This window comes from Manacus vitellinus, unplaced genomic scaffold, assembly GCF_001715985.3.
Source record: "Manacus vitellinus isolate BGI_N305 unplaced genomic scaffold, ASM171598v3 scaffold_31_pilon, whole genome shotgun sequence".
NCBI classification, from domain to species: Eukaryota; Metazoa; Chordata; class Aves; order Passeriformes; family Pipridae; genus Manacus; species Manacus vitellinus.
Window position 1 is genome coordinate 2,855,975 of NW_021940379.1, and position 12,986 is coordinate 2,868,960.

Sequence of the window (12,986 nt, forward strand, 5' to 3'; positions counted from 1 at the left end):
CGCCGCCTACAACTCCCAGCGCGCACCGCGCCCCTGGGGCCCTGCGATTTTTTTGCGGCGCCGCGGTGCATGCTGGGAGCTGTAGTCCCACCATTCGCCTCCCGCGCTTCCCGCCGCCCTTCGCCCCCGCCCCGCCCTTCCTGTGGCGGCCCAAGATGGCGGCTGAGGTGGATTTCGGGGACCGCGAGCTCTTCGGGCAGCTGGAGGGCGAGGACGAGTCGCCCTCACCGCCCGCCCTGGACGTGCCCGTGGCTCTGCTCCAGCTCTACGAGCGGCTGCGGGACCGTGATGAGACGGTGCATCGGCTGCGGGCGGAGAATATCCTGGGGGGCAGGCAGGTCCCGCGCCGGGCCGGGGGGACGCGGGAGCGCTGCTGCCGCCGCCGGTTCCCTTCCGGGCCAAGCGGGCCCGGCCCTCACGGGATCTGGCTTTTCCTCTGAGGGGAAAGACCTCTCGGTGTCCGCCGGGGCCCGGGCGCGTCCCGGAGGGCGGTGAGGGCTGAGCTCCGCCCGAAGGAGCCGTGCCCGGTTCTCCTGGGCTTCCTCAGAGGAAGCTTCCCCCCAAAACTTTAATCCTCAGGCCCGCGCCGGCTCCGCCGCAGGAGGAGGCTCAGTTCTTGAGTCCTGGGCTGACTGTTTAGCGGCTGTCTCTGAACTCCTGCTTTCTGTCTTTCTAGGGAAAAGAAACATCTGTGTGTTCACTTTGACAGTCCATTTTTAGCGTAACTACAAATAATTTTAAATTGTTAAATTGTGACGGGTTCCCTAAAGGAGTTTTGGGTTCGCCACTGCAGCAGAGTGGGATCTGAAACGGGTATTGTCGTTTATTTCCCATTTACAAGTACGAGTGTATTACTGTTGCCTTTTGTTTTGTGGTGATGACAGAGTTTTTTAAAATAAAGTATTACAAATCTGTTAATACAGCCCTAGTGCATTGTGCATGAATTGCATTGTTGGGATTGTCCCAGCTGGTCTGCTTTTTCGTATTTTTTTTTCTTTTTATTGTGTTTCCTCAGCAACAAGTGGATTTGTAAATAATCTCCTGTGTGGTGAAAAGGAGGGTCTGAAATCCTATTTGTTAGTCTGGAAAATTTTTCTTCAGTGTTGTTTGGTTTGGTAATTAGGGTGGGGGGAGTGTCTTCCAAAGAAAATCATATTCCTTAACCATAACTTAACATCGGGAACTTAAAAGGAAGCTGAATATTCTGACTTGTCCCAGGTATGTTAATGCTGATATTTATATGTGTATGTATATATATATATATATATATATGTATATATAAATAGAATTTGTCTGAGGTAACAATCTCCCACATCTTTTTAAGCCTTCTTTCCATGTCCTAGTCCCTGCTCAGTTATCGGGCTTCTAAAATGCCATTTCAGTTCTTGAAAAGTCTTTTGAAGTCGAATGTCAAGGACTTAGTTGGTGTCACTGTAACTTAATTTATTTGTGTGTATCTGACTCCTTATGAAATGTGGCCTTTAGGGAAACAGTTTTAGTGTAAAGTTCAATCAAATATTTCAGTAAATAAGAGATCTCATTTATAAGTTTACTACAGTTATAAGAACCTGAATAGATTTCTGTTCATCCAGAATATGAGCATTTTTGTAGTGTGATGTTCTAATTTATTTTCTTTCCACTTCACACCAGCCAACCTGCTTAAAAGGAGGGTGATTAAGTGGATAGGAACTTCTTAAAAGGATAAAACTTGTATTGCCCAAACCTGTGGAATAAAACAGATGGGGAATATTCACTGTGACCATTGTCTGTGTCTCTGTTCTGTCCTAGTGGAATCTCAGTGGAAAACTCCAAAGTTGATGGGCCTCTCTTGCAGATTTTATTTATGAACAATGTCATTTCTAAGTAAGTATTTCCAAATAAAAAACAATCTTTACAGGAAATGAGAATTTTTCTGTTCATTTGGGTATATTAGAGCTGTGCCCAATGGATGGGTGTACTTTTTATTTAATAACATAAACTGTTAAACTTGAAAGGGAGAAGGAATAATGGGCAATATGAAAGCAATATTGCTTTCATTAGCAATGTCTGTAATTATCTGAATATCTGAAGCTCTCATGAAATGGATGTCGCTTCGACGATCTCGGGGTGAGTCTGAAGAGCAGTTTGAATTTCAGGAATGTTGTGGGTAAATGCAGGAAATTAAATTTTCCCTGCCTGAGTTGATTTTATGCCACATCCAGGGTGCTCTCAAATAACAGATTGTATTCCCCTCGGATGAGGGTGGGAATGGGACAGAAAAGAATTTCACTGCCTCTTTTCTGAGTTCTTTAAGAAGTGGTAAATGCTTAAAAAAAAGCCACCTGGCCTTTGTTTGAGCCTCGCTCGTGTCTGATCTCTCTGTGCTGCTTCCTTCCCTCTGTCCAGGCGGTACCGCCAGGAAATTGAAGATTTTGTTTTTAGCTTAGTTCAGAGGTATGAGGAGCAGAAGAAATGTGAGCAAGAAAAGAAACACCTGAACGCTAAACCCCAGGTATTTCCAAATTCCAGTTGTTCTGAGGTGCTCCTTCTCTCACACCTTTCCAGTGGGAATGTTGAAATGCTGTGCTGTTAAATAGTAACAAAACTGAGCTCAAGTAACAAACAAATGTTGTGTAACCATTTGTGCCAAAAATAGAGCCCAGGATAAAGAAAAGGTCTTTTCTGCCTGTGGAAATGCTTCTTTGAAATTTCAGTCAAGGCAAATTAAGAAGTTGGTTTAAATAATCAAGAAAAGACTGCAAAGTATAAACTTAATGCATCCTCTTCTGGTGTGTTTGGCCCAACTCTGAGTATATGTAAGAGAATATCAAACAAAATCTGAAAAATTACACTTTCTTCTCCTAGTTTAGATTTTTGAGTTTTACCCAACATTCAGTTTGAATAAACGAGTGGAATGGCAGATTTCCCTCCATCTTTCCCTGAGCTTCCTGATGAGAATGAAGATGTTGTTGTGCAGAGTATTTCTCATCAAAGGAAACATTAGAAATGAGCTGTGTCATGCTTTGGACTCTGGAAAGCATCATGACTAATGTGGACATCTCCAAAGGACAGCAGCTGAACTCCACATTCTGTGCCTTTTCCAAACCTCACTAGCTCAGGAGCTCTTCTATTTACTGTTATTTCCAATTAATTCTTTTGATTTTTGCTTTTCCTGCCAGCCCTCCAGTGTTGTTTTGGAAGAGGACTATAAAACAGCCAGCTCATCTTCTGCTAAAAAAATGAAAGAGGCTTTTAGTGTAAGTTTTTGACTGTGCTCTTCCATGGTAGGTCCGACTCTTCATTCTACACATTCTACTGCCATTAAAATAAGATCTGTTCACTGCTGTTACACTGAGAAATCAAATTTAAGTTCAGCATGTTTTGGCTACATCAGTGAAAAAAATCTTATGTGTCCAAGTGTGGGTGTGTGTTATTTGTAAATTCTTACAGAATGGGGGAAAAAGCCTGCAATTATTTCAAGCAGTGTAAATTTATAGAAATGCTACAGATCTCACCTAAATACTGACACATTTCTGACAATTCTCTGACTTTTTCTCTGCAGGTTGTAGGAAGTGTTGTGTATTTTACCAATTTTTGTCTCGATAAACTGGGACAGCCCATATTAAATGAGAATCCACAGCTGACAGAAGGATGGGAAATCCCAAAGTATCCTGTTTGCTAAAACATCTTTATTCTCTCTGTTTGTCAAAGCCAAAGAATTCCAGTTGGTAAATTGAACTCCAATTCTTTTCAGTAGATTTTGTGTTTCTATCGAAACCATATCAGTCATTAGAGATGGAAGGTTTTAATGAGTCATTAATGGCTTTTTCACTCAAAAGCAATAAGTATTTTGATATGATTGACTTGTTGACTTTTAGCCTTATCCTTGGGAAGAGTGAATGCTTTATGCCTATAAATACATCCTGTGAATTTAGGAATTTCCTGGGCCAGTCCCTGATTAGGTTTGGAATGACAACTCCTTGCAGGTTGAATAAGTTTTCTGCCTCTATAAAAGGGAGAAGAAAAGGGTTTGGCAAACTCAAATATCCTGTAAGATGGTTTTTTATTAAAATGGACTTATGGAATGCTCTTAACATGCATCCATGTGGTTCTTTACTGTTTATTAAAGCCACTGTTTGAAAGGTGGAATTGAGGGAAACGTCCAAAAAAGTTGGGAAGTGTTGAAATATTTTTTAATACTGTAGTCTCCCATGGCAAAAAGAAATGGGACAAGAAATTTCTGAAGTAACATCATCCCCAAATTTCCAGTATTGCTTCAGCCCTGGAAATATTCAGGACAAGAACCAATTTCCCAGGTAATTTCTGCAATATCTGGTTCTCAAGTTGTAATAAAGGTCATTTCCTAGTGTTAAAAAATTGCTTGTACCTGAACAGAAATTGCAAATTTGCAATCCCCCAACCTCTGGATGAAGGGAGTAGATTCCTAACAGAGGAGTTTCTCCTAAAATGCCAGGTTAAGTGTGGAAGACTTCCATGTCTTCCAGCTTAACTTTGATATTGTTCTTTAAATGTACTTATTGCATCTTTCTGTAGAGCTCCCAGAGATGATATTAAGCCTAAACCAGCACTTTTTTGAGTGAAATGCTGCATCAGGTGCTGGCTTCTAAATGACCAAAGTGCTGCACTCAACGTGCAGTTTTGAAGCTCTAACAAAATGTGACCTTTTTATTAAGATTAAACAAAATGTTATGTTTTTAATAAGATTGCTGGAAGGCATTTCAGAATTATTACCTTGAAATTTCTGTCTATAAACAAGAGAATTTTAGTTTTAGCTGATAAAGTGCTGATAAAGAGCAAAATTGGATATTGAGTACAAACTTTGCACCAGGAAACAGCATAAGCTCATCTTAGCAGATAGTTTAATAGATATTATTTTATAGTTTATACTCTGGATTTCATATCAAGGACCCATCTGTAACTTAATGGAGAAAAGTCAGTATTCAAAACATTATGAAGTTTTCACTGATATTTTAAACAAAATTGAAATTTTGCTTCATCCAGTAGCAGTTCCTTATTGAAATCTAAAGATATCAGCAAGTTTTCAGCCAGATTCTCTCCCTAGATGGACAAGAAATACAAGTAAAACCCAAAAGGTTTGTATTACTCTTAAATATCAAGTTTTGAGCTGAAGAGTTCAGATGTACTCTGTGATTATTCCCCAGTTAATGAACCATTGGACATACTTAATGAGTTTAAATTAATTAAACCAGAGCTGAGCTTTGCAGTCTGTGGGTCTTTTACTGACTTTCTTTAGGAAGGGCCTAAAATCAATGTGTGAAAACTTTGTGAATTTTATACTCAGTTTCTTCTGTTTCTTGTATTTTTAGTGATTAGTTTGTCATCCTTACCCTGGTGTATTGTCATAATTCTTATTGTTTTATGGAGTAACTCCTGTCTGACTTATTTAATAGAATTTTAACTGATCTCAGGGATGATTGTGTAGTTTTTATGAGAGGTAAGAAGCAAAGCGAATTCAGTTTCCAGCTGACAACTGGTTTGGTGTTTGTAGCATCTAAAATCCCTGATTTCAGAGGCAGAGAAGACCAGGAAAGCTTTTAGTGGGAATTTCAAAGATAAAGGGGAATGCTGAGCTAAAGTAGTTTGATTAGCAATATTACTGAATGGAAAGCAGATGGAAGGGTTGTGCCCTGGTGTGGGACAGTGATGCAATACTTGGATCCCCACAGGAGGTTCCTGTTTGAGTGAAGATGAAGCACGAGACACTTCACTTTATCTCATTTGAGGCTTCAGGAGGTTGGACTGTGGGGGGGAGTGGCCCTGGACACTTATTCTGGTGCCACCCTTTCATCTCCATTTCTGGTTCTCATCCTAGTTGGGTAAAAATGAATGTTGGGAAAAGAAATCTTTCTCTAAAATCTTGGTTTCCCCTCCAGTGATATTGCAAGTGTTTGCTGTCATGGCATGAATTTAGAAGGAAAATGAAAGCTGAAGGCAGCTGCAGTTCCATTCCAAGTTTTCATTGGTTTCTTTCTCAGGAAGTCTAAACTTAAAAATCTGTCAAGAACAAAAATTGTTAAGTGCTTTTATTTAACACTTTTTATTTAAGTTACTTTCAGGCTTAATTTGTTGTGCATTTTTTAAGCAGGCCCAAACCTCATTGTTTCAACTGTGGTTCTGAAGACCATCAAATGAAAGACTGTCCAGAGGTAAAGTCATCACCAGTATTCCAAAGATTGCTGCTCTCCAAGAAATGTTTCATTTAAAAAAACATTAGAGGTGCTGGGGTCTGAATGGACGAGTGGTTTTATTCATTTATTGATTAGATTATACTGCTCATATTATAAATTCTAACATACTAAATCAGAAGGGAAATTCATGTTGTAACATCATGGTTTGTCTCTTTTTATTTGTGGGGCAAACTTTTCTTCACCCAGTAGCAGTTTCTTTTTGAAATCTGAAGTTACCAGCAAGTTTTCAGTCAGATTCTCTCACTAGATGGACAAGAAATACAAATAAAACCCAAAAGGTTTTAACTTTGAACAATCTCCTCCTGTTTTAGAGCTCTCCAAATCCAGGGCAAATACTCCTGGGGTTTGCTGTGTGGTTTCCATTACACCTGGTTGTATCTCTGGGCTGTGTGATCAACAACTGAGCATGAGGAGGGCAGGCAGTGCTGGCTGATGTTGTAAAATATTCCAGTAATATATAATAATATATATAAATTGTGACTTTAACTCTAAACTTCCCAGTTTTCTTGTCTTTAAGCCACGAAATGCAGCTCGGATAAGTGAAAAGAGAAAGGAGTTTTTGGAAGCCTGTGGGGACACGAGCAATCAGAACTTTCAGCAGCGTTACCACGAGGAAGAAGTAGAAGAGAGGTTTGGAAAATTTAAGCCAGGAGTGATCAGGTATCTCTTTCCCCTCCATTGGAATACCCTTTTGACCTCTGGAGTGCCAGATTTTCAAACTGTGGGTTTATTGTGTTTGAATTTGCTAAATAGAATCTTGTTTAATAAATGGCAGAGATATTTTTCAGATGAAAACTCATCGCCAGCTTGGTGGTCCTCCCCTTTCCCATGGTCCTTTCCCTAATTTAGGGAGACAAATGTTCCACTTTGACTTCTCATATTGCAGATTTATGATGATCCTAATAAACTAAAAAAAAGCATGCAAAATTGTGAAAATTTGGAGCTTTGAGTGTCCCTTCCTCTCTGTTCAAAATGTTTAAAAGAATCATAGTTTTATGTGGCAGTCTCCAAAAAATCCCCCAGTAAACTGAGTGTTGAGTTCCACCCTGCTGGTTGTGAGTGTGACATGAATCAGAAGTAGCAGGTTAAGTAAATTATTCTTGGTGTAGAATGTGAGAAGGATGTGAGAAATGCAAAAAGTTATATTGAATATCAGAGCTGGTTTGGATCTAAAATTGTTACAGCTGGGATTGAAAAGCAACTCAGTTTGAGCTAAAATTCAGCTGGTTTAACTCGACAGTGTAAAATGCAAAAAATGTTCAACTGCCTTTTGTCAACAATCCCAGAATTTGCTGTAATTTTGTTTTCTGTTTTGTTTTGTGTTTGTTCTCTTGCTCAGTGTGGTCCTCCAGGATGCACTTGGTGTCACAGACAGGAGCCTCCCTCCCTTCATCTACCGCATGCGCCAGCTGGGCTATCCCCCGGGCTGGCTCAAGGAGGCCGAGATGGAGCACTCAGGACTTGCTCTTTATGATGGAAAAGGTGAGGAATGTGGGGCTGGAATGCACTCCTAGTATGCCTGCTGTCCTCTGGCTGCACCCTACCCAGGAGACAGTAAAGTGACTGGTTTGTAAACCTTCAACTTCCTCATGCAAGAGGGAGAAAGTTGCAAATCAAGTTTTTCTGGTCTTGTAAAAATGCTCCTTCTTTATCGAGCTGTGATGTAGCAGTGAGACAAGTTCTGTGTGATTGGATTGCACAGATGAAGATTGTCAGTGTGATTTCACTGTTAGAACCTGGAGTTCCTGTGAAACTCTGCAGGACTTGCACATCACAGAATCACAGGGACCCACACGGATCATCAAGTCCAGCTCTTAAGTGAATGGCCCATACTGGGATCAAACCCACAACCTTGGTGTTATTGGCATCGTTTCCTCTTCTCTTGGCATCATAACACTTTCTGAAGTTCAGTAACTCCCTTGTATATAGGAAGACTAAGAAGACCAGCAAGCCAGCAACGCGTTTCTTGAAACCCAACTTAGAAAGTAATTTATCAGCTTTTTGCTCTGGCCAAAGTTTATTCTGCATCTCAGAACTGTCCCTGGGGCCAAATTCTGAGGATATTAGTGGTACATGAAGAGCAGGGGTTTTAGGAATCCCCAGTTGGGTTTCTGGGGAAGCTTCATGCAGGTACCTGATGGATTTGGTCACTGTTACTGCCCTTGTGGATTACAAAACCTTCTATCAATACTTAAGTTCCAAAACCCCATTCTTAAATCCTGGGGATTTTTTCCAGTAACTTTCAGTTCTTAATTAACATCACTAATAATTATATTTCCTTACAGGTGATGGTGATGGAGAAGATGAAGAGTCTCCCCAACACAAAGGTATCACTTACGATGTCTCCAAGTTGGTAAATTATCCAGGCTTTAATATATCCACTCCCAGTGGCATCCCAGATGTAAGTACCTGTTCTCTGCCTTCTAAATAACATGCTGAGTGACAGTAAATGCTTTTAGTTTTATATTTTGCACCTGACAATTTTCTTTCAACAGTCTCTTATTTTGAAGCCCCTGGTTTGGGGCTGGGGACTGTAATTTATGTGACATCAGTCTGACTGATACCTGTCATGAGTGCTGGGGGGAGGTCTGACAGTGCTTCTGTGGGGGTTAATTCCATTATGAGACCATCAGGAGCCCAGAAGGATAATTCAGTATTTTTTAAACACAAAACTTCACACATGAATGGCTGTTCCTTCCCTACATGTAAATTTTCTGAAGGTGAAATAGGAAAATTACTGTGGGTGTTACAATTTCAGCCACAGAAACTGCATCAGACCAGTAACTGCACAACCTCTGCAAAGCTGTATAACAACCAGAACAAAAACAAGTCAAAGACCCACATAGTGGGTGCTCTCCTAAGCTCAGAGAACACAAAAAAATCTGTGGATGCTGCACTTTGATTTTCAAAAGCCTTTTAACCTGCTGGTGGTGAATTTGATCACTGATGTATTGCCTGTGCATTAAAAAGAACCACTTGAGCACTTGCAGCTTTACATTTGCCCATTTAGTGTTTTTTCATTCTTAACCAAAGTTCTATTCTCAAGCTTTTTCAAGTTTTCACTAAAAATTAAGTTTTTTAAAATAAGCCTTTTTTGTCTGAACAGTTATTTCAAGGGGAAGTTCGTAGTTGTGTTACAAATGTCCAAATCTAGTTATTACTCTGATTAATGAGGCTTTTGATGAGAAATTCATCTTGTCTTGTTAACCTCTCAGTGTTTCCTTTAATTTTTACTGTTGTGTTATTAACCAACCACATGCAACATTATTTCTCTGGTTTTTTTCTCTTTGCTGTAGGAGTGGCAGATCTTTGGTTCCATCCCCATGCAGCCCTCTCAGCAGAAGGATGTTTTTGCTCAGTACCTTTCTAATTTGCAGGCGGTGAATGTATCTCCTTGTTATTATAAACAAAAAGAGTTGTCATGCAGTCAGTGTAGTTAATGATTTCTTGCTTAATATCTGCATTTTTTGCACAAGGGGACAGAGTTTCTTGTTGACACCAAAGGGATGTGAAATGCTGATCTGGCTTCTCTGTTTTACCAAAATTGCTTCATGTTTAGAATAAATTCCATTATTTAGTTAATATTTTGCACTGATTTATAAACAGTTGTGAAAAAAGATTGCTATAAACTTTTACAGCCTAAAAATGATCTTAGTTCCAGATTCCCCTAATAATGAAAAGCTTAGTTACCATAGTCATGACATCCCTCAAATGTCAATGTCTGTTTACACTCTGGGTCCCTAAATCTTTATATAGTTACAAAATCCCTTTAAGTAGGTTCTTATAGCTGGAAATGTTACCCTGTACAGTTTAATACTAATTCTTTTTGTCCTCTTGGATAATTTCAGCTCAGTCGAAAATCCAGCAATAAAAGGGCTGCACCTCAGTCAAAGTCTCGTCATTCCAAACGACAAAGAGAAGACAGTTTGGAGGTAGCAGCAGCTGACATGGACCTGGACTCTGGTACAGTCACTCTGCACTTTTTTTTTTTTTCCTAATTTCAATTTTTATTTTTAAAATAACTTGCTCTGAATTAAACCGCCGGAGTTAAAAGGAGGAGACAGCGTGTCAGTGGTCGTTCTGGTGGTAATTAATGGCAGTGCTGACATGTCCCAACTGTGTCCTACCCAGTGGCATTTGGCATCTCTGCAATGAGCATTTTGGGTTGCTGTGATTGTCACAGGGGTTGTCAGATCCTCCATCCCAAGCAGGAGGTTTCGGGGGTGCTCAGAGCAATTGCAATGTTAGGTCACAAATATCTCCTTACTTCAGGTGTATCCCAAAAAAACTTCTTCACAGAAGACCTCTAAATCTTTAAATATTTGGATGAAATAACATAGAAGTTACAAGTTTTCAGCTTCTTAAAAATGAGTCAGTCTCAAGGAGGACTTAGTGTTATTTAAATGTTCAAAGAGCTGGAGAAACTTCTGGCTTTCCTTCTGGATCTGCTGTGAGGAATCCTTCAGTGTGGAATGAGTTTGTTCTTAATACATTCAAGAGGGTTTTTTTTTTTCCTTGAATAAGTAGGAGAGTAAAAATCCCAAAACCCATGATTTTGGTGGATATTAAAACCTTCACAAAGTTCGTTCTACCTCAGCTAAAAAGCAAGGATGAGAAGACATAAATCTGGTAGTTAATGACAACAGGGACACTTCGAGTCTTGTCCTGGTCTCAGATTTCAGGTTCTAACAGGTGTCATTTAATCTCTTTCTAGATCTGGAAGCGGCACAAAGATCCCAAACTCCCAACAGTTTTCAGTTCCAACCCCCTCTGCCACCTGGATCTCCATCCATGTCCACCCCTCCTCCCATGCCCCTAGGAACACCCCCCCTCACCCCCCCTCAGCCCTCCACACCCACCCGCTCCCCTGTGCCCAGGACTGCTCCACTGAACCCTTCCAGTGATATTCCTCAGCCAAAAATAGTGGACTCTGTCATGGATGAGGACACCCTGACCTTGGAGGAGCTGGAGGAACAGCAGAGGTTGATCTGGGCAGCTCTGGAGCAGGCAGAGAGCACCAACAGTGACTCTGATATCCCTGTGGACACACCTAGAACTGGGAATTCCGTTACATCCTCACCATCCAGGAATGAGGTGGATCTCGTTGCAGAAGGCAGGTCACCAGAGAAGGTGATCCCAGCAGAAACTGGGTTTTCTGACATGAGTGACCAGACACCAGAAAATGAACTTTCTATAACTAGTCCTAATCCAGGAGACACTTTACTTGTCTTAAAGGAAGATCCTGATGATGCAGTTTCTGAAGGCATGCTGGATAACACCATTCCTGCTCCCAGCCCCAAGGTGGATGATGGGGAAAATACAGGAGAGAATAAAGTGGCCACAAGCACTGAATCACCTGCAAAAAAATATAGTCTTGTTCCTGACATGAGCAAGTTTGCAGAAGGCAAGTCACCTGAGAAGGTGATCCGGGTAAAAACTGAGTTTTCTGACATGAATGACCAGACACCAGAAAATGAACATTCTCTAACTAGTCCTAACCCAGGAGACACTTTACTTAACATAGAGGAAGATCCTGATAATGCGGTTTCTGAAGGCGTGCTGGATAACACCATTCCTCCCAACCCTGAGGTGGATGATGGGGAAAATACAGGAGGGAATAAAGTGGCCACAAGCACTGAATCACCTGCAAAAAAATATAGTCTTGTTCCTGACATGAGCAAGTTTGCAGAAGGCATAACACCATTTGAGTTTGAAAACATGGCAGAGTCCACAGGGGTTTATCTACGGATAAGGAGCGTGTTAAAAAACTCCCCAAGAAACCAGCAAAAGAAAAAGACTTAAACCTTAACTGGTCTTCCTTTGTTTTCTTATGTCCAAATCCCAGCTTCCTTCTGTTTCCTCCTCCAGTTTTACACAAACTCAGATGACCTTCCTCATCCTCTGGTGGGAAAGAGAAAATCTTGACAAATACATTTCTGCCCCGTTCTTCCTTGGAATTGAAGTCAGTGCAGAGCTTCCACATTGACCAGGACCACCAATGCAGCCAGAAAATGTAGAATTTTCCCAAATTCCACTAAGGAATAACAGGACTGTTGATTTGTTAAGAGCATTTTACTTGCCAATACTCAACACTCTAAAAAGAGGAGTTTGTGGTTTGGTGTTCATTACTTTGGCTAAGATTTATATTGTCCTTGAGTTTCAGGTGGATTGGTGATTTTTTTAATATCTGTCCTTTGTACAATAATCTACATTTTATACATTTTGCTAATTATCCTGTAGATAAGTTTAATATATTCAGAATGTTTTTAAAAAGGTCTAATGTTAAGATTTCCCACATCAAAGTCCTGGAAACTGGATGAAGATAATGGGGGATTACAGTGCTATTTTCACCGGTTCAAGTATTTTTATAAATTATTTATGTGGGTCTGTTTTAATTATCACTGTACTTTTTGTACCATCATCCTTCATGTAAACTTGCTGTACATACATGTTCATGGTTGTGTACAGAGGTTTAATAAATGGGCTTTTAGCTAAAGAGCTTTTAATTGGAGTCCTAAACCAGCAATATGCTAGGTTTTGAAATTTAGCTGCTGAAGATAATTAGAAAAACAAGCCGATCAAAATGAGGATGAATAAAATTAAATATTTTTGGAAGGGCCACAGCTGTTGGGTTCAGATTTTTATAACCAAGGAGCTGCTAAAATTATTTTAGCTATTAAATAGAGCCTTGCCGTAAAATTCAGTTTTTATAAGCTGAAGAGTTGCCCACTTTTGAATCTTAGAAGTGTTATAATTGTGCTGATTAACACTTTTTTT

At 40.3% G+C, this 12,986-nt stretch overlaps 1 protein-coding gene across 6 annotated transcripts; it reads left to right on the plus strand.

The window, feature by feature from the left end:
* Positions 1-118: 118 nt before the first annotated feature.
* Positions 119-12,709, plus strand: ZCCHC8 (zinc finger CCHC-type containing 8). Of its 6 annotated transcripts, none has more exons than XM_029961146.1 (15): positions 119-318; positions 1,176-1,218; positions 1,789-1,863; positions 2,386-2,491; positions 3,159-3,236; positions 3,542-3,645; positions 5,028-5,093; positions 6,104-6,167; positions 6,727-6,869; positions 7,549-7,691; positions 8,495-8,610; positions 9,506-9,589; positions 10,058-10,172; positions 10,924-11,613; positions 11,902-12,709. In XM_029961146.1, the coding sequence occupies exons 1-15, from the start codon at positions 156-158 to the stop codon at positions 12,009-12,011; spliced, it is 2,100 nt and encodes a 699-aa protein (XP_029817006.1). In that variant the 5' UTR covers positions 119-155; the 3' UTR covers positions 12,012-12,709. The 6 variants fall into 6 exon arrangements, with proteins under 6 accessions (XP_029817006.1, XP_029817007.1, XP_029817004.1 ...); XM_029961147.1 differs by having other exon boundaries at positions 10,924-11,524; positions 11,825-12,709; XM_029961144.1 differs by having other exon boundaries at positions 10,924-12,709.
* The last annotated feature ends 277 nt before the right edge of the window (positions 12,710-12,986 follow it).